A 25,187-nucleotide genomic window follows, 5' to 3' on the forward strand; every position below is an offset into this window, starting at 1 on the left:
GGCACCGGTGATTTCGGAACAGAGGACTTCGATGGTTTGTGTGCGCCATGCTTTTTTGGGGCCTCCGGTTTTTTCGGCGTCGAAGGAGTTTTCGGCGCCGGAGCGTTGGTGCCGACAGATGTGTTTGGTCGGCACCGAGAGTCCAGGCTTCGGCACCGGTGGCTTCGGAGTCGAGCTGGATATTGCTTTCTTCGGTGCCGGATGCTGTTTTTCGGCACCGGGCGTCGGCTGGCTCGATCCCGAGCTGCCGTGAGACTTGAGGCTTCGACACCGGGCCCGAAGGTGGGGTGATCGAAGCTTTGGTCTTGGTTTTGCCCAGGCCGGCAGGCGAGGGAGTAACCTTAGTCTCTTTGGTTTGGGGCGCGGGGGTGGGAGGGGGCACAGTACTCACGGCCCGCTGCGCCGGTGTGATGTCCTCCACGTCGGAGTCGTCGGCCTCGGAAGCGCTGACGACGTCTTCTTCCTGCTCGGTGTGTGTTTGCCCCGAAGCTTCGGCGCCGTCTCCGAAGATGTCCGGTGGAGCTGCAGACGATGAGTGCGCCATGGTGCGTCGAGCTTTTCGATCCCGGATGGTTTTCTTCGATCGAAAAGACTTACAGGCGGGGCAGTCTCTGGCCTCGTGTTCTGGAGAGAGGCAAAGATTACACACCTGATGGAGGTCGGTGTGGGGAAATTTAGACCCACATTTTGGGCACTTTTTGAACGGAGTCCTTTCCATCGGCCGGGACCGGAGTCGAGGAGGGCCCGAAGGCCGGTGTCGATGTACGGGATGGAGAAAGTGGCGCTTCGAGAGATGAAGATGATGAAGAAACTCGAAGAAACGAGGATTTTACGTCGAGGCTGGAACCGTAGAAGTTCGAAGCCGGAGCACGAAGTATCACATCCGAGCCCGATGGCGGAAAAAAACAATCTGAGGATGGAGCCGAAGCCCATGCGCAGTACGGACCGAAGGAGGAGTCACCAAACTCGTGACTTCCAAAGACTGTCCAAGAAGAAAAACAAACTGCAAACATCCGGGCCCAACACCAGATGGCGATCTATGCTAAGTGTACTGCCGCCGTCATTGTACGGATTCCCTCAATGATTACAGGTCAGAGCCTCCAGCATAGGGGATGCACCACCTCTGCACGTTTATGGGTTCAGTTACCGCAACACACTGTTCACTGTACTCAGCATTAATTACACCGCCCGAGATCGCACCCTGTTCTAGACCCCTTCGGCTGATCACAGGCGCTATTCCAGCATGTCTATCACCGTAGTCTCTACTACTCATTACCGGTGTTTGTTTATACTAGTTACATAGGTATTGACACCCTATACCATTATCACATCACCCATGCGTGGCACTACCGCGATGTCTATCCGTGTTCCATAATTATTCACGCATGCCCATACTAGTCGCATGCACTTGTAGAAATATACTTCATAGCGGCAAGCAAATCGTTTGCGTTGTTCCACCACACGCGTCTCACATCTACCCTTGTTCTATTAAAATTCACGCATGCTCACATAAGTCGCATGCACCTGTAGAAACATACTTCTTAGCGGTTAGCCAACCCTTCTTGTAAATAACAAGTTTCCCTCCATTTTCTCTATATCTACCCCTTTGTTTTCCCCACAGGCAATTTCGTTCAAATCAGGCATGTACACATCTCAGTCCTGATGATGATCCTGTAATTCTCTTAAAAGGATCGAAACGTCGTCGACCCCTTTAAACAGCATGCACGTTGTTCCATTGTGTTATGAAAGTGCATTCGCTGTTTCGCAAAAGCTTTTGACACCGAATAATCTCAAAAAGCTCCAATTTTTTGTCTTGCCTGAAATGCCTTGTTTGTTTTGTTAATGTCAAATGTTCTCTCTGGACACAGGACTGTGTCCCACACGTATTGAAATTTGAAGATTGTATATGTATTTGAATCATTAAATCAGTTGTCCGGCTGGACTTCTAGAATATAGTTTCGATTGTGTACTATATTTATCTGTCAAGCATCCCTTCTCTTGAGGATCACTGTTGCTTTTATTATTAAGTGTACAATCTGCAGCTCATATGCCTCGAACATACATTTTAGTATCTGGAGGGGGAAAAAAATGGGGGGGGGGGGGTGGCCTGGAAATATCCAGGCCTACAATCCACACCTCAGCATTAACAGTTTGAGTTGAACAGCTGGAGTTTGCTGGCAGACAAGCTCCTGAAGCCAGAAAAGTGCAGCGCAAAGTGAAGTAGCAGCTGCTCTCACTGGCACAAAAGACGGACTCCACCCAGAAAGATCTAGCAATACCGGCTACGGTTCATGTATAAATGATGAATTTGAGTGGCCAGGGACATCTCTTGGGGAACCCAATAGGTAAATTTCATTTAGTCTGACCAGAAAGAATAGCTATAATTCTACACTCAGTGGGAAACAAAGGAGAAAAAAAAGCCACACATCTTGCAGGCGGACCGCCACCAGGCTTGGAAAGCGAGATAGAATGGCGCCACCACAAAGGTGGCAGAACTTGAAGGCCCTCCTAAGGTCCAACACTAACCAGGGCATATCCAGAGCCCACTCCAAGACAAAAGCCCACCGTGCCAGTCTCCAGAAGACGGATCTCGAAGAGTCGGATTCACAAACTGCTCTTCTGAGTAAGTTTACTGTATTCTCAAACTGAACTTTTGTAGTAACTTATACTTTTGTTGTAAGTCCATCACTACACATGCCCACCCAACCTCTGGCGATGTGCCCGCTCATAGAAAATAAAGGGGGTAGAGACTTAAAATGAAACCCCATAGGAAATAGTGTAAATAAAACCCCATAATAAACAATGTAAATACCTTTTAAACAGTAAAAAAAATATACATTAATGAAATTATTATTTTTTACAAAAATAGTATATATTTAATATAAATGAGGTATTAAAATAAATACTAGAATGGGACAAGACTCCGATCTTGCTGAGCAGAGCTCCAGATTGTGCTACACTCATGAACATGCAAATCACATGTAGATCGCAATAAACACGCACACACTGTTGACTGAGACTGCAATGTTTATTGAAGATCTGCGGAGATTCCCTGCTACACTGCAAGGTCCGCTTCCCAGAGCCGGTCACTGTTGAGACTCCACTGCTCCCCTACCATCCATCGAGTTTGAGGGGAGCTGCTTCATGAACACAGCGAAGGCCACTGGTGATAGACAAACCTAGACCACGATGTCATCGTCACTTGGCTCTCACCTAACAGCAGGCTGCTCGACTCCGCTGCAAGGTCAGGCCCGGTCCAGAGGCAGGAAACAGCAGTCCTTGTACCGAGGCAGAACTCAAAAGATATTTACACTTTTAGCAAAATAATCTCTTACAAGAAATTATATACACATAATTGCATTGAAGATCATTCTCCGACAAATCACAATTCATAAATATAACTTGTTGCTGATCACCTGTGAAAGTTACAAACCTTCCTCGTGTCTGCTCCTACCCACTTTAAGGGAGCCGGAAACGGCTAAAGCCACCAGTTTCCAATTAAATCACAGCCCAAGGCCAGAAGTGCCGATCAGCAGTACTTCTGGGAGATGTAAAGAAATGCGGGCAATCCAAGGGCTTCAGCACAGTCTGAATGCGGGGGGCATGGGGAAGGTGGTTGTCTATGCAGACGGGAGCATGCAAAGCCACAGATTTAGAAGCAAGACTTCCGCTTTAGGTCTCCGATAACTAGACTTTCCCTTCTAGCCACAACTCACACCTTGCGTTCGAGTGGCTGCAAGATAATTTATAAGAATTGACCACATTTAAGATAACATCTTTAAGGGTTGCTGTTCAGATCTCCCCATCCCATTTCATATTGTGTTGTGAAAGGCACTGGATCCAATCCCGAATTTCAGGCCTTCTTCTGATCCACACGGTGCTGCTACAGTCCTCAAGTCCACTCATGCGATGGCATCGGGGCTCGCACTGGTGTTGTTGCTGTCATGGGTGCTGGCAGTCGCACCCCGTGGTGTCACCTCAATGATGCGAGGCTTGTCAATGATGCGCGCAGTGCGGTTTCCCTTCTCCACGATGCCGATGATCCAGGCTTGATGACCCTCGCCATACTTTGGGGACTTGATCTCCGCACAGAAACGGGCTGCTTGTTCCCTGGGCAGGCAGATCAGAAGGCCTCCTGCAACAGGTACAGAGAACAGAGCGAATAAGTACAACACAGCAAACAAGGGTTCATAACTAGAAGGCTGGTGTCCAAGGCTCACGAGGACACAGGCCCCCCCCCCCCCCAAAAAAAGAAATGTGTTTAATAGCAGTACGTTCGTTCCTGTTGAGACATTTCTGCAGGTTCGAGCTGGGAGCAATGCAGGAACACTACTTTTATTTTTCTATACATGCATTGTATTTGTATTTTAATCAGTTTCCAAAACAAATGCCGAAAACAACGCAGCATTGTTAGTGGGACGGAAGTACAGAAGTGAGATCGCACCAGACAAAGGCCAACAGATCAAGTTCACATTTTTCAAGATTTGACAATCTTTATCTGAAGGAGCAACAGAGCGCATGCGCATGGGTATGAGGCACGTCAGTGCGCCGATAGATTGTAGGTGAATGATGCAGTCCCCTGTGCTCCGTTCCCACACTTGGGTACCTCACATTCATGTCCCATCCCGTCAGAATGCAATCATACTGTGCATCGATGGAGGAGGCCCCACACACCAGAACCCCTTCCTGCATCAAGGTCCTCTACACCCCCACGTGGGCTCTCTCCATCTGAAGAATTCAGACTGATCAAGTACTCTCGGAGGGAGCCCCAAATGTTTTAGATCACGGTGGATGTGTGTGCGTCTCGACACATTTATTACAATGAATAAGATCAGCTATCCAGCCTTTAACTCTGCAGACTGCACTCGAGGGCCCCCTACGCCTGATATTGCCTCTCCCAAGCCAGCCTCCCCCTCGCTGTGCAGCAAGGCCCGCTCTGCCATCCGTGGTCGCTCTTCATATTTTAGACAAGATCGCTCTATGGTGGTTTTAATCCTAAAATGTGTTAAGGCTGCGAGTGTAAGGGGCTCATCGTCCAGATGGAGTGGCAGACCCTAAACTAGGAGGAGATATCTAAAGGCGAGGATCCGCTCCATCCCTATAAAGTCATCCAGCTCAGAAGCTGCTGCGCTTTAGGTTCCGCGGCACCTCCCAGCTGCGGCTTCCGCGGCACCTCCCAGCTGCGGCTTCCGCGGCACCTCCCAGCTGCGGCTTCCGCGGCACCTCCCAGCTGCGGCTTCCGCGGCACCTCCCAGCTGCGGCTTCCGCGGCACCTCCCAGCTGCGGCTTCCGCGGCACCTCCCAGCTGCGGCTTCCGCGGCACCTCCCAGCTGCGGCTTCCGCGGCACCTCCCAGCTGCGGCTTCCGCGGCACCTCCCAGCTGCGGCTTCCGCGGCACCTCCCAGCTGCGGGTACTTGCCAATGTGCATTCCATGAAAATAAACGCGCTCCAGGCCCAGGATCCCGGCAAGATTGTGCCAGGCGTGGATCATGCTGCCTAAGGCATTCGTTGACTTCTGGAAGAGGCTGGGCGCGGTGCTGAGTAAGGATGGCGGTTAACGGTATACAGGGAGGCCATTTAATTTTCTATCTTCAGGGTGGTACCAATGAAAGGCTTAGCTCCCCTGTGCCACCCAGAAAAGAAGTTTGAATTGGGGTACTGCCAGCGCACTATTTTTTGTAAAGGGTGAAGACCACCCAGACAAAACCACCCAGACAAAAACGACTGATCCTGGTAAAATTAGCAGAATTTCAGTGGAGATCAGAGAGCCTGGGAAGACAGATTTTAATTGTTGAAACGGTCCTCACTAAAGGCAACGAGCGAGATGCCAGTGTACATGCGTCTCCTCACTGTGTTCCACAGGGTCCCGGCACGAAACTCTCGGATCCCTCTGTATTTTAATACCAAGATGGCAAACTGGCACAGTGCACCACTTGTCTTGATTTTCAAAGTATGAGTCGCCTGTTTGGGATGCGCTGGAACTTATTCCAGTTATTTAACCCCTTCGGTGCTCATGACGGAATGGTTCCGTCATGACCCACGGTTGAGCTGTGCTCATGACGGAACCATTCCGTCATGACCACGCCCGCGCAAGATTCCGTCAGCACAGCGGCGGAATCTGCGCAGCATCGAAGGGGTTAAAGTCCCAAAAGGTGTCCCAATTGAAGACCCTCTAACTAAAGAGCAGATGTATTCTTTTAAAGCCAGAAAAAAAAAGTGCCAACTGTTCTTCTGTGCAAAGCCATTTGCCAAAGAGAAATGGTATTTATGGAGTTCAGAAGCGGCCCGTCCGATCACGCGCTGCAGTAAGATGGGGGGGGGGGGGGGTATGCTCATGATAGTACTGAATTTAAAAAGGGATTGTGAAAGTTGAATCACGCATGGGACTTCTTTTCAGCATTTTACATGTTTTTTTTTTAATAAAAAAAATAGCAGGCCTGTGCGGTGAACTCCACTCGCTGAGTTTTCTGCACTCGGGAAATGCAGAAAACTCCGCTCTGCGTAGTGCAGCACAGTTTTTCCCCGCGAATGGTAAGTTGGTGAGCGCGAGTTGCCACTCGGGTACAATTTCTATCCAAGCGGCATGAAGATCAGTGCGAATGGCAGTTCGGACTCCACTCCACCATTTGCGGAACTCAGCTGAGTTTTTGTACTTCACGGAGTTCAGCGTGCTGCAAACTACCCTAGGCCTGGAAAATAGGAGGAAAATTGGCCAATACAGCCTCTTATAGGGTGCCAACAATTATTTGTTCAATAAAATAAAACAGCCTTCTCAAAAGCGGAACATGAAGGGATGCAGTTTTTTGCCTAATAGTCTTCAACTTTTGTAGAAGCGGAGCACTCCTCGGAGCAAGGTACCACTCATTAAATTATACCACAAACTACCACATAAGTGGAAAGTAAGAAGTGTAACGTTCCTGTGGGAAAAGACTGCAGATGGCCTTGGTCAACACATCCTGTGATCACCCAAGACTCCACCGTGAAGCGCACTAACGTGACGTCCATGCGTAGAACAAGCTCCTCCATCTTGCTACGGGTTGTGTTAGTAAAAATGTCATACAAATCATTCAACGCTCATGAACATGAATATGTGGTAACAGGTCTCCAGGTTTAATTCACAAATGGTCCTCTCCGAGTAAGCCTCATGACCACGTAGAATTATTAATTCTTACTCTACGAAACACTACAAACTGAATGGCTTTGGTCGCTACTATAGTTTAATAGCCCTCAAAAGAGGTGTTCTTGCCATGCTTCACAATAAGGGTAGCAATGAATTGGTCCGATTAATAAACGGGCCACTTCTTTGTGGTCCTTCAGTAGACATGGGTTACAGACAACGTTAGTCTGATCACTGAAACTTGTTACTGCAAGAGGGGCAAAGGTCAGGGTATTTTTTTTTATGGCATCTCCTCAAACGAGCCACTCCTACAACCTTGTCCAGGCTGTTAAAAATCGTAGGATCGCGAAGCGGTCAGTGGTGCTTAATCAAGTCATTGCGGTTCTCTGCTATCTTTGGGTTGCAGCAGGAACAAGAGAAAAAGGCACAGCGGACCCACAAGAGTGTCGTGGGGAGGAAGGGGTGGGACTCTAAAGGGCAGTGTATCCAGGGTTATTTTTGGTTTCAGGGGAGGGAACAAAAGACTCCTTGAAACAAGCTCTAGTTAAACAATTAGTAACGTTCTAGGCACAACAAGAGTGCGCACAGCAGACGCACACACAAGGTGCGAGTAAACCGAGTGACTGAAGAGGCTTGCATCCCTTATTGTGGATGAACCGACAAGAGGCTGAACGGAATGTGGGGGCAAAGCACACCTTTGAGCCTCAATATATCCCTGAATGGTTCCTTTTCCCACGAGTGCATGGCGTCCCGAACTGGATTTTTGGCGGGGAGCCAAAGTCCAAGCAATAAGTAAAGATGCCTTTACACCCTGCACTTACCTTGTAACATTTGCTGCGCTTCAAGCTAGAGGCCAATTGTCAGGCTTCGTTGTCTGACAAATTGCTGCTTTTCATACGATCGGGATTGGTGTTTACACACTACTCTCACGTCGCAGTCGGAGAAATCAAAGTAGAGTGAATTATGTGAAGTCTTGCACGAGTGCAGTGTGAGTGGAAAGGCCGCACGATCTCATTTTTAAACAAAATATAAATGACTCAATGACCTGCGCACATCCAGCCGCCAGGAAAGCAAAACTGAAGCAGGTTTTTTTGTAATTCTGAAATCTGATCAAATCTTTGTTACTTGTGATGCACAAATGATAGATATTCACTGAAGCCAGATTTCCAGACATCATCATTTGTGTGCAGTTATTTCAGTAAAGCTGTATGTCTGTGCAAATGTAATGGCCATTTTCATTGAAAAATCTGCAGTCTGACAGTGAACTGCAACAGGATGCTTCAGTTACATGCAAAAATCACCCGCCTCGTATCCATTAAAGCTCGGTGTGTTGCGAAAGTTAATTGTTTTAAAAAAAGGGGTCGTAGTTCTTAAGAGTTTGGGAAGCACAGTGCCGGTGCATTTCATCTCAGAATACTCCCCGATGCTACTGCGGTGCCCCAGCATTGGAAATAATTGATCACAAATAAGGTTAAGTATCTAAAACTGGACGGTGAGGTTTTTCATTTGCATTGTTCTTTTCTGAGCAAACCTGCACTATCCATGCAGCGAAAGGGAGGCTGAAGAAATGGCCACCACAGTGAGCAGCAACTTGGGTCACCTTGAGCAGGAGTTCCACAACAAAGCTGAAATGGCCCGTTTACTCTATTCTGCTCCCTGCCTGCTGGTGACCCACGGGTCGGCCTTCAAGTCACAGCGGTGGCCCGTACAAAAGGAGGCAGCAAGTGTGGCAGGTGCTGCTCCAGCAGATTCTACATAATCCATTGTCGCTCTTCCAACAGAAAGTCTCCTGTGCCTTGTAACACTATCATACTACACCACAGAGTGAGTGGCACGCAGCACCCTGTGCCGTGAGCAGGCATGAGATCTCTATGCACCAACCTGTAGAGCAGTGCACCCTGGGCTGCTCCGCTTCAAGCAAGCATATGAGGCACATTCAACTATTAAACCGCTGGAGAAACGAAGGACGTCTCCCTAAAGAACCCAGGCAGAGGATTCAGGTGCAGCAACGCAGGGGGCACAAAATGAAGAGAAAGTGTTCGGAAGGAGCAGGACATGGAGGGAATTCATTTGCATCCCTTTCTCTGTTCTACACTGACCCCCCCCCCCCGTTTCCAGATGGCAATGAAATGTAAGAATGCAAGAACTTTCGAGAGAACCACTGGTCCGATTTAAATTGATAAACTGAGCATTGCAATAAATGTTATGAAATTATGAAGATCTAAGTTGTGTACTTTAAGTGCAGTTTTTGTTCAGAGTGCTTACCAGATGTTTCGGGCGAGGTGCCATGTAGAAGCTTGAAGCGGTTCCCACATGCTTTGGTGATAGCAGCCATCTTGGCGATGATGGGCAGATTGTGGATGACGAAGGACACTTCATTGTGCTGCTGCTTCGCCAGATTCTGCGCGTGACCCAGAATGCCAAAGCCGGTGATGTCCGTGGCAGCGTGAGCGTTGAAAGTATGCATGAGGCCTGCAGCTGATAGAGAGAGCAGGGGTCATGTGTCGCCTATATATGCCCAACACCAGGGGCACTTAGCCTTTGGACTTCGGAGGACCCTACTGAATCGCAACTTGAGGGTAGCACCCCAAGTGAGTTCTAAAATTTGTCGAAAACAAAGACTCACAGAAACACGTACACACTATATGGAATTAGCACATTTATCTTCAAGTTTAAATCAGAGAACAACACACCAGATCGACCACTGTCATTCACAAATCAGTAGGTAACCCGAGCTCCCAGAAGTACTAACAGGACTCACACGGACCTCAGACGCAGGGCAGCAATCAAGACTGGCACGGACAAAGCTGGAGATCATGCAGGGTCTTGGTGCCACAGACAGTGGGTGGATTAAAGCTAGAAATACCACATGCTTGCTATGCCAGAGTGCATGCTGTCTAGTGGGAAGCCGTATTGACGGTGGACATTTCTCAGCTCCGCTGAGAGGTGCAGACACACCCCTTTTCAATACAAGAAGTGCAGGTGCTTGGAGTCCAAGTGCCTCAAGTACAGCAGCGGAAGGGCCTTTTGGGCAGTCTGTGTACACAAAGATCACAAACTGCTTAGAACACTGGCTCTCAGAGTGCAGAAACAATTTAGCGCATTCCCACACGTGTAGTCCTGAACTAGCAATCAGCTTCCGATTAAAAACATGGCTTAAAGGGCTTCGGATTCTTTTTTTTTAAACTTATCTATGGAGAGATAATATAGTTAGAACAGGTGCAGCAGACCCCCGAGGGTCGTGGACTCTGAGGTTACAAACCGCTGCCATGGACTAACAACTGGAACCCCTATGAACAGACCCAGAAACAGTGCTTCCTGCAGCCAAGGATAGAGGAATCATGAACAGGGATAGCAGGGAGCGGTGTGCGTTTCTAACTACAGCTCAAGGCCAGCAATAGGCAAGTCTCAGGCTCCTGTGTAAATAATGCACATGATTTAAGTGTTCAATAACTCGCTGGTGTGGGCTCAGTCACTATTCAAAGCCGCCACCTGCTGCAATAACTCAAGTGGCTCTTGAAAATAAAATGACATTCTGTGGTCATCCCCGGCATTATATATTCCCTCAGATCACAAGGACTGAGGCAGCAGAGGTTCTACTGCCTTGGCCCAGGTGCATTTCTACTCCCACCGAGTGTCCCGGAGCTCAACTGGGGGCTAGCCCACTAGACCTTGGAGTCCACTCTTCTTTTCTGGGTTCAAGTGGGAGCAGGTTGCGCCCTGGAGTTTCTCTCCACAGGTAAACGGCAGGCTCAATCCTCCTTCGGTGTTCCAGTCCTGTGGCTCAGCAGGTGCAGTCCTTGTTCTGTTTTCCACCGGTCATCAGTCTTCTGAAGACTGTGTCCAGCTGAGCCACTTTTATACCTAGCACTAGATTGAGGGTGGGGGGGGGGTTCGGGACTCCCCAACCAATAGTGAAATGGGTCAAGGGGCAATCCTACCCACGATGACATTTACTGGTGGTTGGCCCTGAACAATCCCACAATGGCCTGCTCTGTCACAATCCAACAGGGCAGAATCTTTCTTCCCTTTGTCAGAGCTCTGGGCACACCCATGAAGTGTCTAAGGAAATGCAGAACTGACCGTGCAAAACTAGTCTGGGGCCGGTGCTTCCCCCGCTGGGCTAGGTATTACTATGGCTACTTACAGAATGCCTGGGCAGGCTTAAGTGTGGGTTACATCTGCCTGGGACAGGGGCCACCCCACTGAAGGCATAGAGTTGGTGGCCACGTTGCCCTAGGCCATCCTGTCAGGAGGTCATACTGCCCCCCCCCCCCCCCCTCCTAGCCAAGGTCCTTTTTTCCCCCCTTTCCTGGTAGTACTTTATACATTCCAGTAGGCTACCAAGTGACAGTTGGGAAGCATCTCAGAAAGGGCTACAAAAGGCTTTAGGCAGGGAAATGCCAAGTTTCTAAAAGTGGCATTTTAAAAATAGTTATTTAAAATCCAACTTTACCTTCAGATTAGATTTTAAACTGCTATTCATTTGAGTCCCTGAATCGGGAGTCTAGCTATTCCCAAGCAAAGGGCTCACATTAGAAGGTGTTTTAAGTTCACCTGGCGCTTTTCTACAGAAGAGCCAGGTTTGCCACAATGACAAACAGCTTTGGAGATTTTTAACTGCCAGGACATCTAGAACATGGCCAACGTTTTTAAACACCAGCCATCTGCCCACGGTGATTGGAGGCAACTTGCCAGCATTAAAAAGCAAGCTTTGGCTCTGGCAAAAGGTATATTTTTCCAGGGTGAATTTGCCGTTTAAAACTGCACAGCCAGACTGCAGCGACCGGTCCAGTCGCGTTCACTGGTTACTTTAGTGGTGGCGCCGCAGCTGCTGCAAGTCACGAGTCACATTCAACTTCCAGCCCTGGGGTCACTTTGAACCATATACTAAGGGCTGATAGGTCCTTTAAATATGCCAATCAGGTATTAGCCAACTGCACATTGCTTCAGGGGTCGGAGCAGACATTGTGCCCTCACTGCAGCAACCCAGTGCTCAGAGTCCGTAAACGAGCACTGAACCCAGCAAAAAGCGGAGGAGTCTGCAAGAAGGGCCGTGCCGCACTCACATTTTTGACTATATAGACAATCCCATCAGGTTTGCTTCTTGCATAGCGCTGCAGACAGACCCACAAACGCCAGACCAAATGCAGAACATGCACACAACGGAATGAAGACAAATGGACACACGAGCATACATGCACACATAGAAGCTAACACACCAGAGTACTTCCACAGGGGACACATCAATAGGTCGGCAAGTGCACAGAGGCAGCATGAGATACGATCCATTTCCTGTCCGCACTAAGCAACAACAACAACAAAAAAAACTTTGAACAAAAATCTGCACAATGATGTCAAATCAAGCACCGCAATAGCTTGCAGGCAAAACCAACTGCAATGCCGAACCCCCAGCAGGGCCGCTGCAAGGAAAGGGACTTGTAAGATCACACACCAACATCATGGAGATAATGCCACAGACGAATGCTGCAATAGCGTAACCACAAACGACTGAACGAAGAGTGCTCTCGGAAGCTGTGGCAGCTCACGAGTCGCTTACCAGTCCGGTTCAGAGTGGCCATGCTGTACATGGCTTCCTGGTAGGCCAGCTCCACTTCCTCCTCCGAGACCACCAACTTGATCTTGTTCCACCTCTCAGGCTAAAGAAACAGAAGTAGAAAACAGGAACTATTATTAGTCAAGGGAAATGTGCATGACTAGTTTAAGCAGGACTGCCGGAAAGAATGCCAGCCTGCGCTGAGTGGCATCACCTAGTGCTTCTCCCTCGTCAGGGCTCACAAGCACACACCCGCCCACAACTATGCTCCCGACGCAAGAGAGCTGCCTCAGAGACATTTCTGTGGGGGGCAGTGGGCGCTTCATCTAGTGCCATCAACCTCCCGGACAGGGGTCAGGCCAGTGACCACTAGGACCAATGACCTCCAGAGCACAGCCATGGGTTGTGCTCTGGAGGCTCCAATGATGCTGGGATCCAAGACGCAGGTCTCTACGTGATGGCATGGCACTCCAGGGGCTGGTGGCAGCGCACTAATGCCCAACACTGAAGTACCCTTCGGGGAAAGGAAGGGCACCAAGGTCCTTAGTATGTGCTCCCACCTGTGACTTATAAACATGAGCCAGTACTGCACCTACTGCTAGAAGGCCCCAGAGTTGGTTTTTGGGAAGGGAAGGGAGGAGAGGTTTGATAGGTAAATCAGCAGCCTTTAGAGGCATTCATCGTTAAAATTGTGTATAGCCAGGATGTCCAATATTTTAATTCTAGTATTGTGTTCACAACGTACAAAGGCCAAAAGGCAACTCCCTCGTTCCTCAACAGGGACTTGTTTAAGTTTATCATTTTTGCTACCCGAACTCTGGTCATACAGGCCGGATTTATCCCACCAGTATCCAGAAAACAGTTCGTGACGAGCGAGCCCTGGGTCAGCTGCAGAAGCGCGGGCAGTGTCCTGCTGCTGGGTCGGTAGATTTCATAGGTGAAAATGCAATCTTTAGCTCCCTGGCAGCGAGTCCTGTGCAGGTCTCACTCCAGTGTTAAGGACGGTTTACCCTACAAAGATCACTCTCCAGCGACATGCTCCCTCGCGGTGACAACAGGATGCAGGGGACAGACTTCACTCACTTAAATACTCACATTGTCCAACCACTGATGGGCGTTGACTGCCACCTGCGTACCGAGAGGCTTGGTCAGCACTAGCACATCTCCGGGGACTGCATTTTCAGGCCTGTAGCGAGAAGGAAAAACCTCCTTACTTCTCCTTCAGAGGCAGCGACATACCGAGACACCAAAGAGACACAACCAGCACCATACTCTTCCCCATCACAGGTTTACAGTTACAAGATGCCTCATCGTGTTTGACAAGTGCCACTGGTGAAAGCAACGGTAAAACCCCCTCCCCGTGTATGCAAGGACAAGACAACCCTGATGAAAATTATTGCATGAGGCCCTTTCCCTTCCTGTGTGCAGGAATGCAGCATATCAGCAATGCATACGATGGCACAAGCTGCCATCACCCCCTGAGCTCACATGCATCGAACATTGGACAGCACCAGTGCACACGATGAAAGGAGTCCCACCCACATGTGCAAGGGCACGCACACCACCAGTGCAAGTGATCGCAGGAGTATCTCCCCCCCCCCCCCCCCCCCCACGTGCAAATGATAATACACAAAAGGGCGACCCAACAGTCCCTTGTGGGCTTGGGTAACTAAAGTAGGTACAAGTGCCCCCGAGGGATTCACTTGGAAGCAACGTTACAAAGGCAATTCTTATGGAGATGCCTCTTGGGTGATTCTCAAACTGGCTACTTCTTAATATATAGAACATGATTTGGGGGTATTGTAATTCAAGAAAAGCTTCACAATGGACTGGAAACCATTTATATTGAAGCTTTTGAGCATTTTTGTTGCACAGCAAGCTAAGCATGTATTGCACTTCTAATGACCTAAGATGGGAGTTAGATGGAAAATAATAATCTGTCGGAGAGTTGTTCATGGGGGCTCAACATATGCTTTAGCCAATCGATCTCCAAGATTAGAACCTCTTGAACGCAAACAGTGGTTTCTCACTGAACTGAAGATCTCCTGCCAACCAATTCCAGTGGTTGCAAATAATTTAGATTTTTCATACCTTGCAGTACAACAAGCATTTGCAATGCAATAGGTCTGGCATTTACGAGAGCTTGAGCAATTGGAATTGTAAATTACAATGTTAATAGCTTTAACTCTCGCAATGTCAGACCTATTGCATTGCAAATGTAATTTGTAGACAGCACCCCATGCTGCACCTTCACGTTAATGTTGACCACGCCCCTTTCTATAGATGAGGGGAGTCTAAACAAAGGGGCGTGGCTGCCATTAAGGTGAAAACACGAGATGAGGCGCTTTTACCCAAAAAGCATCCGTTTTTCGAGTTGACAAACAAATGCTTTTTTGGGTTTTAAAATTGCCCATGCCGCGATTTCACTTAATAGCGGCCGCGCACCTTTCTTCAGACGCGGCTTGTCTAAAGAAAAGGACGTGGCCGACATTAAAGTGAAACGTTGTATGGGGAGCTTGTAAACAAAACACATTGGAGAGAAAACAAAATTACGCGGCTGTGTGCTGGCTGCGAACAACAAACTAAAGGCATAATAAAATAAGTAAAGCATTCGGGGAAGAGCGTATCCATTTAACCAAATAGTACTCGGAGCCTGTAATGAAAGCCTACCGAGTAACAGCACATGTAAATGGTGGTGTCCTGATGGGAGGTAACAAAGTGAGACAAGGCGGTACTAAGGAGGAACTACTAAGGCCATTGACTAAAGAAAAGCCACAGTTTCCAACGGACAATGACACACGCCAATGAAAAATATGGTCTTGTTTTTGACAAACGACATTCTCTGGTTGTATGTATGAAGGTAGGTACAGAGTATGTTGGCATATGTCAAGTTAACATTGGCACTTTTACCTACCCCATGACCTGTGCAAATGAGGACAATACCCTCCCCCCCAGACATGTGGAAGGGGACAGGACGTCGCCAGTGCAAACGATGAAACAATAGCCACCCCTCCCAAACGTGCAAGGCCATAGGATGTCACCAGTGCAAAGACCTGTACAAGTCACCCTCTCATGTGCAGGGACTGGATGTCAGCGACGCAAATGATGTCAACACCCCCCAAAAAAATGTGTACAGGGACAGAGGACTCAACCACTGCAAGGATGGTACAAGCTCAATTTATGTGCACAAAAACACAAGCCACCACCAGTGCAAACTAAGGCATGAGACCACTCCCCCCTCATGACGTGTGTGGGGACACAGGATGCCACCAGTGCAAACAAGGCATGAACCCCCCCCCCCCGTGCAACCCCACCAGCACAAGTGATGGCCCCTCTAGAAGTTCACTTACATCAGTGGTTCCCAAACTGTGCGCCGTGGCACCCCGGTGCGCCACCAGAGCTTGCCAGGGGCGCCGCGCACTTCTTGGGAACGTGTGAAAGGATGCACGTTTTCTCTAAGTATGCCTCAGTTCTAAAACAGGTTAGTTGCATATTTGAAATATGCACTTGAGGCCCGAGTAAACATGTCTTGCAGGGGAGTTTCGGAAGCCGCACCTGTCAGCCTCTGGAATCTTTAGGACCAGCGTATGACGGTTTGCAGGGCAGACACAAACAATCATGACCATGATGGCAAGAGTTATTGCTGTTTGTGCTCTGCAGTGACTATAGGTATGGCGTCTACCAGGAAAATCGGGTAATCATTATAGATGTGAGATTGTTTAATTACAACTTTGTGTATATTTACCAGCTTAGCTAATGTCTTCATCGCTCCTTCACTCCCACAACGTGTCAATCGTGTGTATCCGAAGACATCTAGTGAGCGAAGGTGACTCGTGTGCAAAGAATGTCGAATGCAAGGAAAGAGAGGCCTTGGAATAGGGGCGCAATTGCAAATTCTTATGAAACTTTCCTCTGAATACACGATAATAATATCCTATTCATGTGTTCTGCAGCTCACTGAAGGCAGTGCGGTTCATTCAGGTTTATGGCATACAGTCCACCCCCCCCTGAAACCGAGCAGTGGACCTGCCACTTTCTGCCAAGAAAGAAACAACACAATTAAATATTAATTAACTCCCTGCTCTGATAGCAGCCAGAGAATAGCGCCCATTTCTATCGTCTGGATCCAGTAATCAGCTCAACAATAAAATGATGGTGGTGCTTAGCAGATAGGGAAATACATCACATGTGTACTGTATATTATTTTTTATTTGCGCACAAAAACCATTATAATTCAAGATATTTGGGTAACATTTCCAAACCCTTGCAGCTGCCTCTCTGTTGCACTTGGAAGCTAAGAGCGCTTTGAGAAGCCTTCAGCTGGCATAGCTGAGAAATTAGAGATATTTTCCTAACCAAAACTATTGAGGTTTTATCACGCTCAGCTGTGAGTGTTTGTGAAGGTATGGGGGTGTTAAGATGACACTATGTTGTGTGCGTTATCTTTCCTGCCAATACAAACAAAATACCACTTCGTCAGTTGGTTCATCTTAAAAAATTAAGACAACAACCTTCTTACGCTCCCCCCCCACTCTTTCAAATATTCACCACTCTGTAAACCTTTTGGAACGTGGTAGTACACGTCCGCTGACAAACACCTACTCATCTAAAGTAAAATACGCTTACACATGTGACTCACAAATCAGCACAAGACCGTTTGAAGGGGAGTTCACAGCACTGATGGTTCCACTGTTCACACTGGGAATGTTCGTGACCAAAGCCTGCTCCATGTCAGCTAAAGACTCAACAGACAGCAGCACATTGCATGAAGGTGCTTACTTTAATTATTAGTCACTTATCATCAACACAGCTCGAGAATACATTTAAGAGTGATCTCAAATTAAATTTGCTGTTTGAAGCATGTAAAAATCATAAGGGCTATAAAAATACCAACTTTGGGTGGTGGTGTTTATTTTTGGACCAGCTGGGACTTAAAAATACCGGTGAGTGCTGGTACAAAACTGGTCAGGTGGCAACCCTAACTGGCTCGTTTATTTACTATTGAGGTTTTTGTGTACATACCACTTTAGCACAGTCTGTCTGTGATTTCAGAACCCCCCTGTGTTTTTGAACAACCATTGGATGTCTTGATAAGCAAGAGACCAACCACTGGACAAAGGAGGAGAAAAACAGAAGCACTCCAGAGGCCGAGCTTACATCCCTGCCACCCAAAAAAAAATGACAATGGGGAGCCGCAGTCAACTGCCAATAGATAAAGGGAGCCACTGGTCGAAAAAGTTTGGTAACCACTGACTTACATGATAAACTCGCTTGGCTGACAGACAACGGTAGCGACGCCTCCAATGATGATCCAGGGGTTGTACACAGTCTGTCCACCAGTGACCGAGGTACCACCCTCCTCAGCAGCATCACGGAAGCCCTTCACCATCAGCGGCATGATCTTATCCCGCTCCTAGAAGAGTGAGAAACCAGATGACTAGAATACACTCAAGTAGATTAAGATCAACCAACCTCCACCCCCAAACCACAGAACCAAGGAAATTCTCAGCCACAAACCAGGCCACAGGATTAAAGAAACGTTAAACCAGACAGAAGGATTCATCATATAAATGATGAGAAAACTGGTGCAGGAGTGTATGCTCTACAGAGACTCTCCATCTGTTCTCCCTACTGCGCCTCTAGAAGTGGTTGCTAAAAGGGCACACAGGTACCTCCAGCCAGTGGCCCCCCTCTCCTCCGCGTTCCGTCTCCCCTGTCTCAAGTGCCGCTGTGCTTCGCCTTACCTCTTCGCTCATCTTCTGGCTGACACTGAGCAGCATCAGCATGTTGTCGCACTCTGTGATGCCCATGGCATACAGGTCACTCAGCACATTGGCACAGGCAATGCGACCCTAACAGGGAGAAGAAGGGGTATTAGACAGGCACAGATCCCCATCTACCACCCACCCGTGTTCCAGCAGTGCCTCCACAGTACCTGCATGTAAGGGTCCTCCACCGAAGGATAGAAGAAATCTGTGGTCTGCACAAGGGACAGGCCCCCATGCCGCAGAGGAATGACACAGGAGTCCATGCCGATACCTGCAGAAAAAGAGGACAACCATGAGTCACTCTGAAGGGACCACGGTCAAGGGAGTCCTCTACATGGGACCGTAAATATTAAGAGCACAAGAAGCCCTGATGGAGACCCACCCATGGGCGTGGTGATGTCTCTGGTAAGATGGAGACCCACCCATGGGCATGGTGATGTCTCGGGTACCGGTAAGAGTGGTCTGCCACATAGGCAGGCCACACTTACTGCTAAAACAGACAGGAAACCATGGGGGCATCGCAAGTGAAACCTTGCATTCTGGAGTACCATCACTGCTGCCAAGGGGCTCCTCCTTCATGGGCGGTGGGCGACTACCACAGATAAAGAAGCCTTTACACACAAGGGTTACAAGTATAGCCAAGGGGCGGGGGCTTCGTGCACACACTGCGGCGCCACAGGACTTTCAAAGCAGCCTTCTAATGGAGCCCCCCCACACACACGCAACGGAGGCCTCTACGCGGTGGTGCCATGAATACCGAAGGAGACCTGCTAAGGGAGTGTGTGTGTGCACAACCAATGGTGCGTCTTCTACCTGGTGGCCTCACAGACCCATGTAAGGAAAGCCACCCACACGGGCATACCACACTTTCAGCCAAATCAAACCCTCCATCATGGCGGCATCAAAGTAATTTCCTGCCCTAATCATGTACACTAATCTTTGAAGGAAAGATGCTGAATTTTAAGCAAAGCTCATCCTTCCTCAAACCCACATTCACACCCGGGTAACGTGCCCTCAGCAGTCAGACCCAAGTGGTATGAAAAGACCTCGTTAGAATAAAATGTCCTCCCTCCGCTGGGAGAGCTTAGCACCAAGAGGAACACTGCACCACTCATGCACTCTTGGGATGAGACCACTAATGCTCAAGGCCTGCACCTTCTCCTTGAGAGTCCATCACAACCACCATCTAGAAACCACTGCCAAGCCCCCCTTCACCTTAGCAAGGAGTCTGAACTCAATATTCATGCACTGCCTACGGTAATCTAGGCCCAAGAATTCGGCCTGGTTGTCTGCTTCACTCATTATAAACTGGACCTCGCATCCATTCGAAGAAGTGCCAAGAGACTCATCCGTGTCGGACACACACAAGAATACGACAGAGCAAACATTTGTTGGCAAAAATCGCACCCAATTCAAGATACAAGCATTGTGCCAGGACTCCAATGCAAGTTCACCAGTAAAACTCCACAAGGAGTGCGCGGTCTCTGACAAAGGAAGGCTTTATGTGCCAGAATGGAGATGAAGCGAACTTTACACTCACATGATGGCATTATGACACTTGGCCAAGCTTGTCCCTTTGTGGTATTCATGAACAGAATCTACTAAAGCAGGTTACCGCACACGGTTGTCTAACTGGATATTTTGTTTAGAGTTTTTGGTTCTCAGCAGCACAATTGGAAAGAGGAACAGTGAATTGGATCTGCTGAGGTGCATTTCATTAGCTGATGACGATTAACTGCCCCGCCGCCCTACAGAAGCAACAAAAACACTGCACCGCCGAAGCAACAAAAACACTGCACCGCCGAAGCAACAAAAACACTGCACCGCCGCCCTAGGGAAGCAACTAAAGCACCACACCGCCGTAGATAAAACACTGCACGGCCGCCCTACGGAAGCATCTAAAAACACTGCACAGCCCCCCTTTGGAAGCATCTAAGAACCCTGCACGGCCGCCCTACGGAAGCATCTAAAAACACTGCACGGCCGCCCTCAGAGAAGGGCTAGCCATTAACTCATCTGGCTAATTAATTACTTTGTGTGGGCTAATGTTAGTGTTCACGTTTCTTATTAAGCTAAGACGAGCACGTTTTAACCTGTTGTGCAAGAAGCCTTGGGTGCTGCTTTAACTTCCCCCACCCCTCTGCACAGCTTGTACGGCGCAAGGGACTTCTGTCCTGGTTTGCTTCATATGCTCCTGGTGAGTGTTTATCATCATCCACAGCAAGAGGTAGAAAGCGAGACATCGGGCATCCTGCAGCAGCTAGATTATGGACAGACATCCCAAACCGGTGCGATCCTGCAAGAGGCACCGTGGCCACCCTTCAGGCTATGCATGCCTTCACTTAGCAACAGCCCACTTAACCCACACCTGCTGCAACATACTGAGGACCCAGGGACCTTGAACCCCAAATATCAGATCCTCATGGAATTTATGCATGCCTGTCAATCACTCCTTGCCTCCTTCTGACCACCTATGTCACCCATGACCCCAATCACGACGTTTCACTTGGACTCAATTTCTCACAAGACAAATACACACAATATGGTTAGAAATGGCCCTTCCCCCTTGCAACCACTTTACCACCACCCTCCAAGAACCTCTAATCTTCCCTACACAAATCAGATGTCATAATGACGGACACATTATTAATTACGGATTTATACAGCTTGCATAGCTGCCCCAGCGGCGGTGCGTCCCAACGCTTCCTAAAGGACAAGTGCCAAAAGACTGCTCCAACCAACACAGACCAGATTACACCGGGAAGAGCCAGGTCTTTAAAACCTTTCGAAAGATCATATGATTCTGGAGTCCTCTGATAGAGATCGGGAGGGAATTCCAGAGGTAGGCCGCCTGGACCTTAAAAGAACGTCCACCAGCTCTGACTTTTTGAAAACGAGGGGTACAGGCCAATCCTGAGTTGGCAGAGCGAAGGGGGCGATTCGGGATGTACTGGGCTAACAGGTCCATTAAAATCGGAGGGCCTTGTGTCAGAATTTTGTGTGCTAAACACAAGGACTAAAACTGAATTATTTTGGCTATAGGCAACCAATGCAACTTTGGTAAAAAATTAGATACCGAGCAGGACTTTGGAAGTGCCAGCAAGGCCCGAGCCGCGGCATTCTGAATTTGTTGGAGGCGTAGGATACACGATTTATTGGCGCCCAGATAAGGGAATTGCCATAATCCAACCTGGATAATATTGTGGCCTGGAGAATGGTTTGGCGGATTTTTGGTTCAAAATATCCAAGCAGGGGTTTCAACCCCCTCAGGAGTCCAAAACAGACCCCTGCAAGAACTTAAGATTGTGTATCAAATGAAAGATCCCTATCTATCCAGAAGCCCAGATTCTTAACCGCCTCTTTGGGCATTGGTGCTGGTTTGAGTTTATCCAGCTACCACTGTTCTGACCAGAGAGCACAGTCTCTCCCTAGCACAAGAATTTCCGACTTGGCAGCATTAAGCTGCAAGCAATTGATTGTCATCCAGTCTGAGATCGCTAACAGATCCTATAAACTTTTTTAAATTTAGTTTACAGTTTTTTGAGAAGGCAATGACTAGCTGGGTGTCATCGGCATAAGATACTAATGACATCCCTCAACTTTTGGCAACCTTTGCTAGGGGTTGAACATAAACGTTAAACAGTGCAGGGCTCAATATCGAGCCCTGAGGGACCCCGTGCTTAATGGCATGCACCTGCGAGTGGTATGGTGGTTTCTTTTTTGGAATGCAGAACCAGGTAAAGGCCAGCCCCCTGACCCCGATATCATGCAGCCTACCTAAAAGGGTGTCATGTGAAACCATGCCAAAAGCGGCACTTAAATCCAACAAAATTAAGGCTGCCAAGTTCCCAACATCTAGGCTGCCACGGATATCCTCAATCCCAGCCAGCAGTGCCGACTCCGTGCTGTGGCGAGGGCGAAAGCAGTTTTGTGAGGGGGTCAAGGATTTTGTTCTGTTCTACAAATTCAGCCAAAACAGTGTTTACATAGGATTCAGTAACTTTGGCTAAAAAAATGAAGTTGGGAGATCGGATGAAAATTTCCCGGGTCCGAGGGCTCCAGAGATGGTTTCTTTAGAAGAGGAATAACTTTTGCATGTCCATGTTGCAGGCAATGATGCCGAGGACCGCGATAGATTAATAAATTCCCTGACTGCTGGTAAAACTGATGTGTAAACCAGACGAAGTTGGTCTGATCTCAAAGGATCGGCGGGGGAGCCGGATTTAATATTGCGACAGTGATTCCGCCACAGAGCGCAAGAGGAGGAAAAGTGCACAACATTGAGAGACAGACGACCGAACGTCCCCCTCTCACGACTACTCGCCAATCTTGAACAAGTCCGAAAACCCCAGGCAAAACCAATCAACACCTCCCCTCTCCTGCACACACCCACCTCTTCACTATCTAAATAAACACCTAGACAAAAATCAGAGAAGAGCTAGAACAGATCTTTTCTTATTGCAAGAAGAATACACTATACCTGATCATCATTCAGAAGCACATGGACACATTTGTCTGCAAAAAGTCCAGTTGCCCCCAGATCACCAGACCAGCACACACTAACACCCAATGAAGCACACCGTGGACTCTCAGAAGGGGATTTGGAATACCTCCTACAGTCATATGAGGTGTCCTGTCCACTATGCAAACAGCACAGGCTGTAAAAGTACATTCTGACACCAACAGACAGACAGGCACAAATACACGCGATCAGATCCCGTCTAACTTAATCTGTGTTCCCTACTCTCAGATTACACAACCTCCGATATTGTCCTCAAATCCAAGGAGCACATTTGTGTCAGCGTCCAAACATGCTACTCACAGAGTGCAGCAGCGTAAAGTAGATTGAAGTGGAGAGGTACAGGGTACAGTGCAGTTGCATAAAGTGGAATAGTGTAGCATAGATTAGAGTGGCATACAGTGGATTGGCGTAGAGTGCAGGGGCATAGAGTTGTGTTATAGAGCAAAGTGCATTGGCATAGAGTGCAAACGTGTAGAGTGCAGTCTTGCAGAGTGGCATAGAACGGAGATGTGCACAGTAGACTGGTGTGGACTGGAGTGGTGTAGAGTGCAGTTGCATAGACTACAGTGGCATGGAGCGGAGTGCAGTAGCATTGAGTGGTGTAGAGTGGTGCAGAGTAGATTGCAGTGGAGTGGCATACGGTGGAGTATGCATGGTATGGTAGCGCACTGCCATTACAGACACATTTTCAAATGAAATTACTATTACATTTGCACAGACAGTTTTACAAACACAACTATACAGCACACAAATGAAAATGTGTGCAAATTGCAGCACCTGGTGTAAGGATTTCTTTTGATCACGTTAAAGTATTTGTTCCAATACACTTCAGAAATAAAAAATGTGCCGAAACAAAAAATGTGCTTAATGTGTTTATAATTCTGATATATTTACACAGTTCCTTTAAATGTTGTTGTGTGATAGAAAAAAACTATTTCCTATCCCCAGTATCCAGCTAGATTGTCAGATAAATGCAGATAGAAATGTAAAAAGCACCTGAAATTGCACATCTGCCTTTGAATGCACAGCAAATGTGACGATATAAGAACAAGATTTTAAGGCCTATTCACAGACAGCGAGTTTGGGGAAGAATACAGTAAATAGGGTATGGACCACGAAAGGTACAACCCAAAGTTGGACAGCCTAAAGCAAATAAAGCCAGCAAACAGAAAGCCAGGACATGCGAGTTACAAACTACAAAGCTAATGGTCAGCAACAGGTGGATGCATTCCTAGGTCAGAGTTCTGAAAGCTCCCAGCTGTCTTGCGGACTGCGGCCTGGAAAGGAGCTCTGACTGCGGAGTGACTGGTGAGACCAGCAGCAGAACTGCCTGTGCTCCTGCAGAGCTCCCCCCCCCCCAACCACCGAGTGAGGCCAAGGACGGAGCTCCAGACCTGGGATAGGAATGAACTGCCTGTGCTCCTGCAGAGTCCCCCCCCCCCCAACCAACCACCGAGTGAGGCCAAGGACGGAGCTGCAAACGGGGGATAGGAATGACCTGTCTGTACTCCTGCAGAACTCTCCCCCCCCCCCCCCCCGGGAGGAGACTGCAGACCACGGCCACACGAGGACAGCGGGCGGGGGGGGGGGCTCACTACAGCTATTGTCAGGTCTGCAGTAGAACCAACACCACAATGACGAAAGAAGGAAACTCAGGCAGCCCACTCGGGCGTGACGTCATGAGAGCGCCAGTCGAGCGTGTGACGTCATAAGGGCCCTGGGCGCTGCTGTCACGTGAGCCCGTCTGTCCAATCAGTGAGCCGCACAGCCCCCGCCCCCCTCCGTGTAGCGCCCCGAGGCTGCTCACCCAGTGTCGGGGCCGGGAAGCCCCCTCCCCCGGGCACCTCCTCCGGCGGCGCCGGCTGCTGCTGAAGTCCCGCCAGGAGGCCGAGCAGAGTCTCCTGCGGGACCTTGCAGCCTCAGCCCTTCAGCTCGGAGAAGGCTGTGAGGCGGAAGGTGTCGGGCAGCCCCAGCTGGGCCGGGGCCCAGGGCGGCCGCGCCACGCCGGGGGGCGCCGCCTCGCACAGCCGTAGACCCGCCAGAGACATGATGCTGAGGCCGCTGCAGGAGCGTTGTCTGGGAGCCGCGGGTCACAGTCCGCAGGCACAACAGGCCTGCTCCTCGGGGATTGGCCGGCTCCCAACCACCAGCCTCCAATAAACTGGCTCCGATTTGTTAACTCGTTCCATGCGATTCGCTTCGGAAGAAGTCCCTTCAAATGC

The 25,187-nt window shown here is 48.8% G+C and overlaps 1 protein-coding gene across 1 annotated transcript; it reads right to left on the minus strand.

Moving 5' to 3' along the window:
* Positions 1–3,014: 3,014 nt before the first annotated feature.
* Positions 3,015–25,187, minus strand: LOC146797172 (selenide, water dikinase 2-like). The gene is made up of 8 exons (XM_085629870.1): positions 24,773–25,187; positions 18,611–18,714; positions 18,420–18,527; positions 17,934–18,088; positions 13,771–13,861; positions 12,679–12,778; positions 9,384–9,596; positions 3,015–4,135 (listed from the first exon to the last, which is right to left on the minus strand). Exons 2-8 carry the CDS (start codon positions 18,704–18,706, stop codon positions 3,903–3,905), a joined length of 996 nt encoding a protein of 331 aa, XP_085485996.1. The 5' UTR covers positions 18,707–18,714; positions 24,773–25,187; the 3' UTR covers positions 3,015–3,902.

Source organism: Triturus cristatus, chromosome 10, assembly GCF_964204655.1.
Source record: "Triturus cristatus chromosome 10, aTriCri1.1, whole genome shotgun sequence".
In the NCBI taxonomy this organism is placed as follows: domain Eukaryota; kingdom Metazoa; phylum Chordata; class Amphibia; order Caudata; family Salamandridae; genus Triturus; species Triturus cristatus.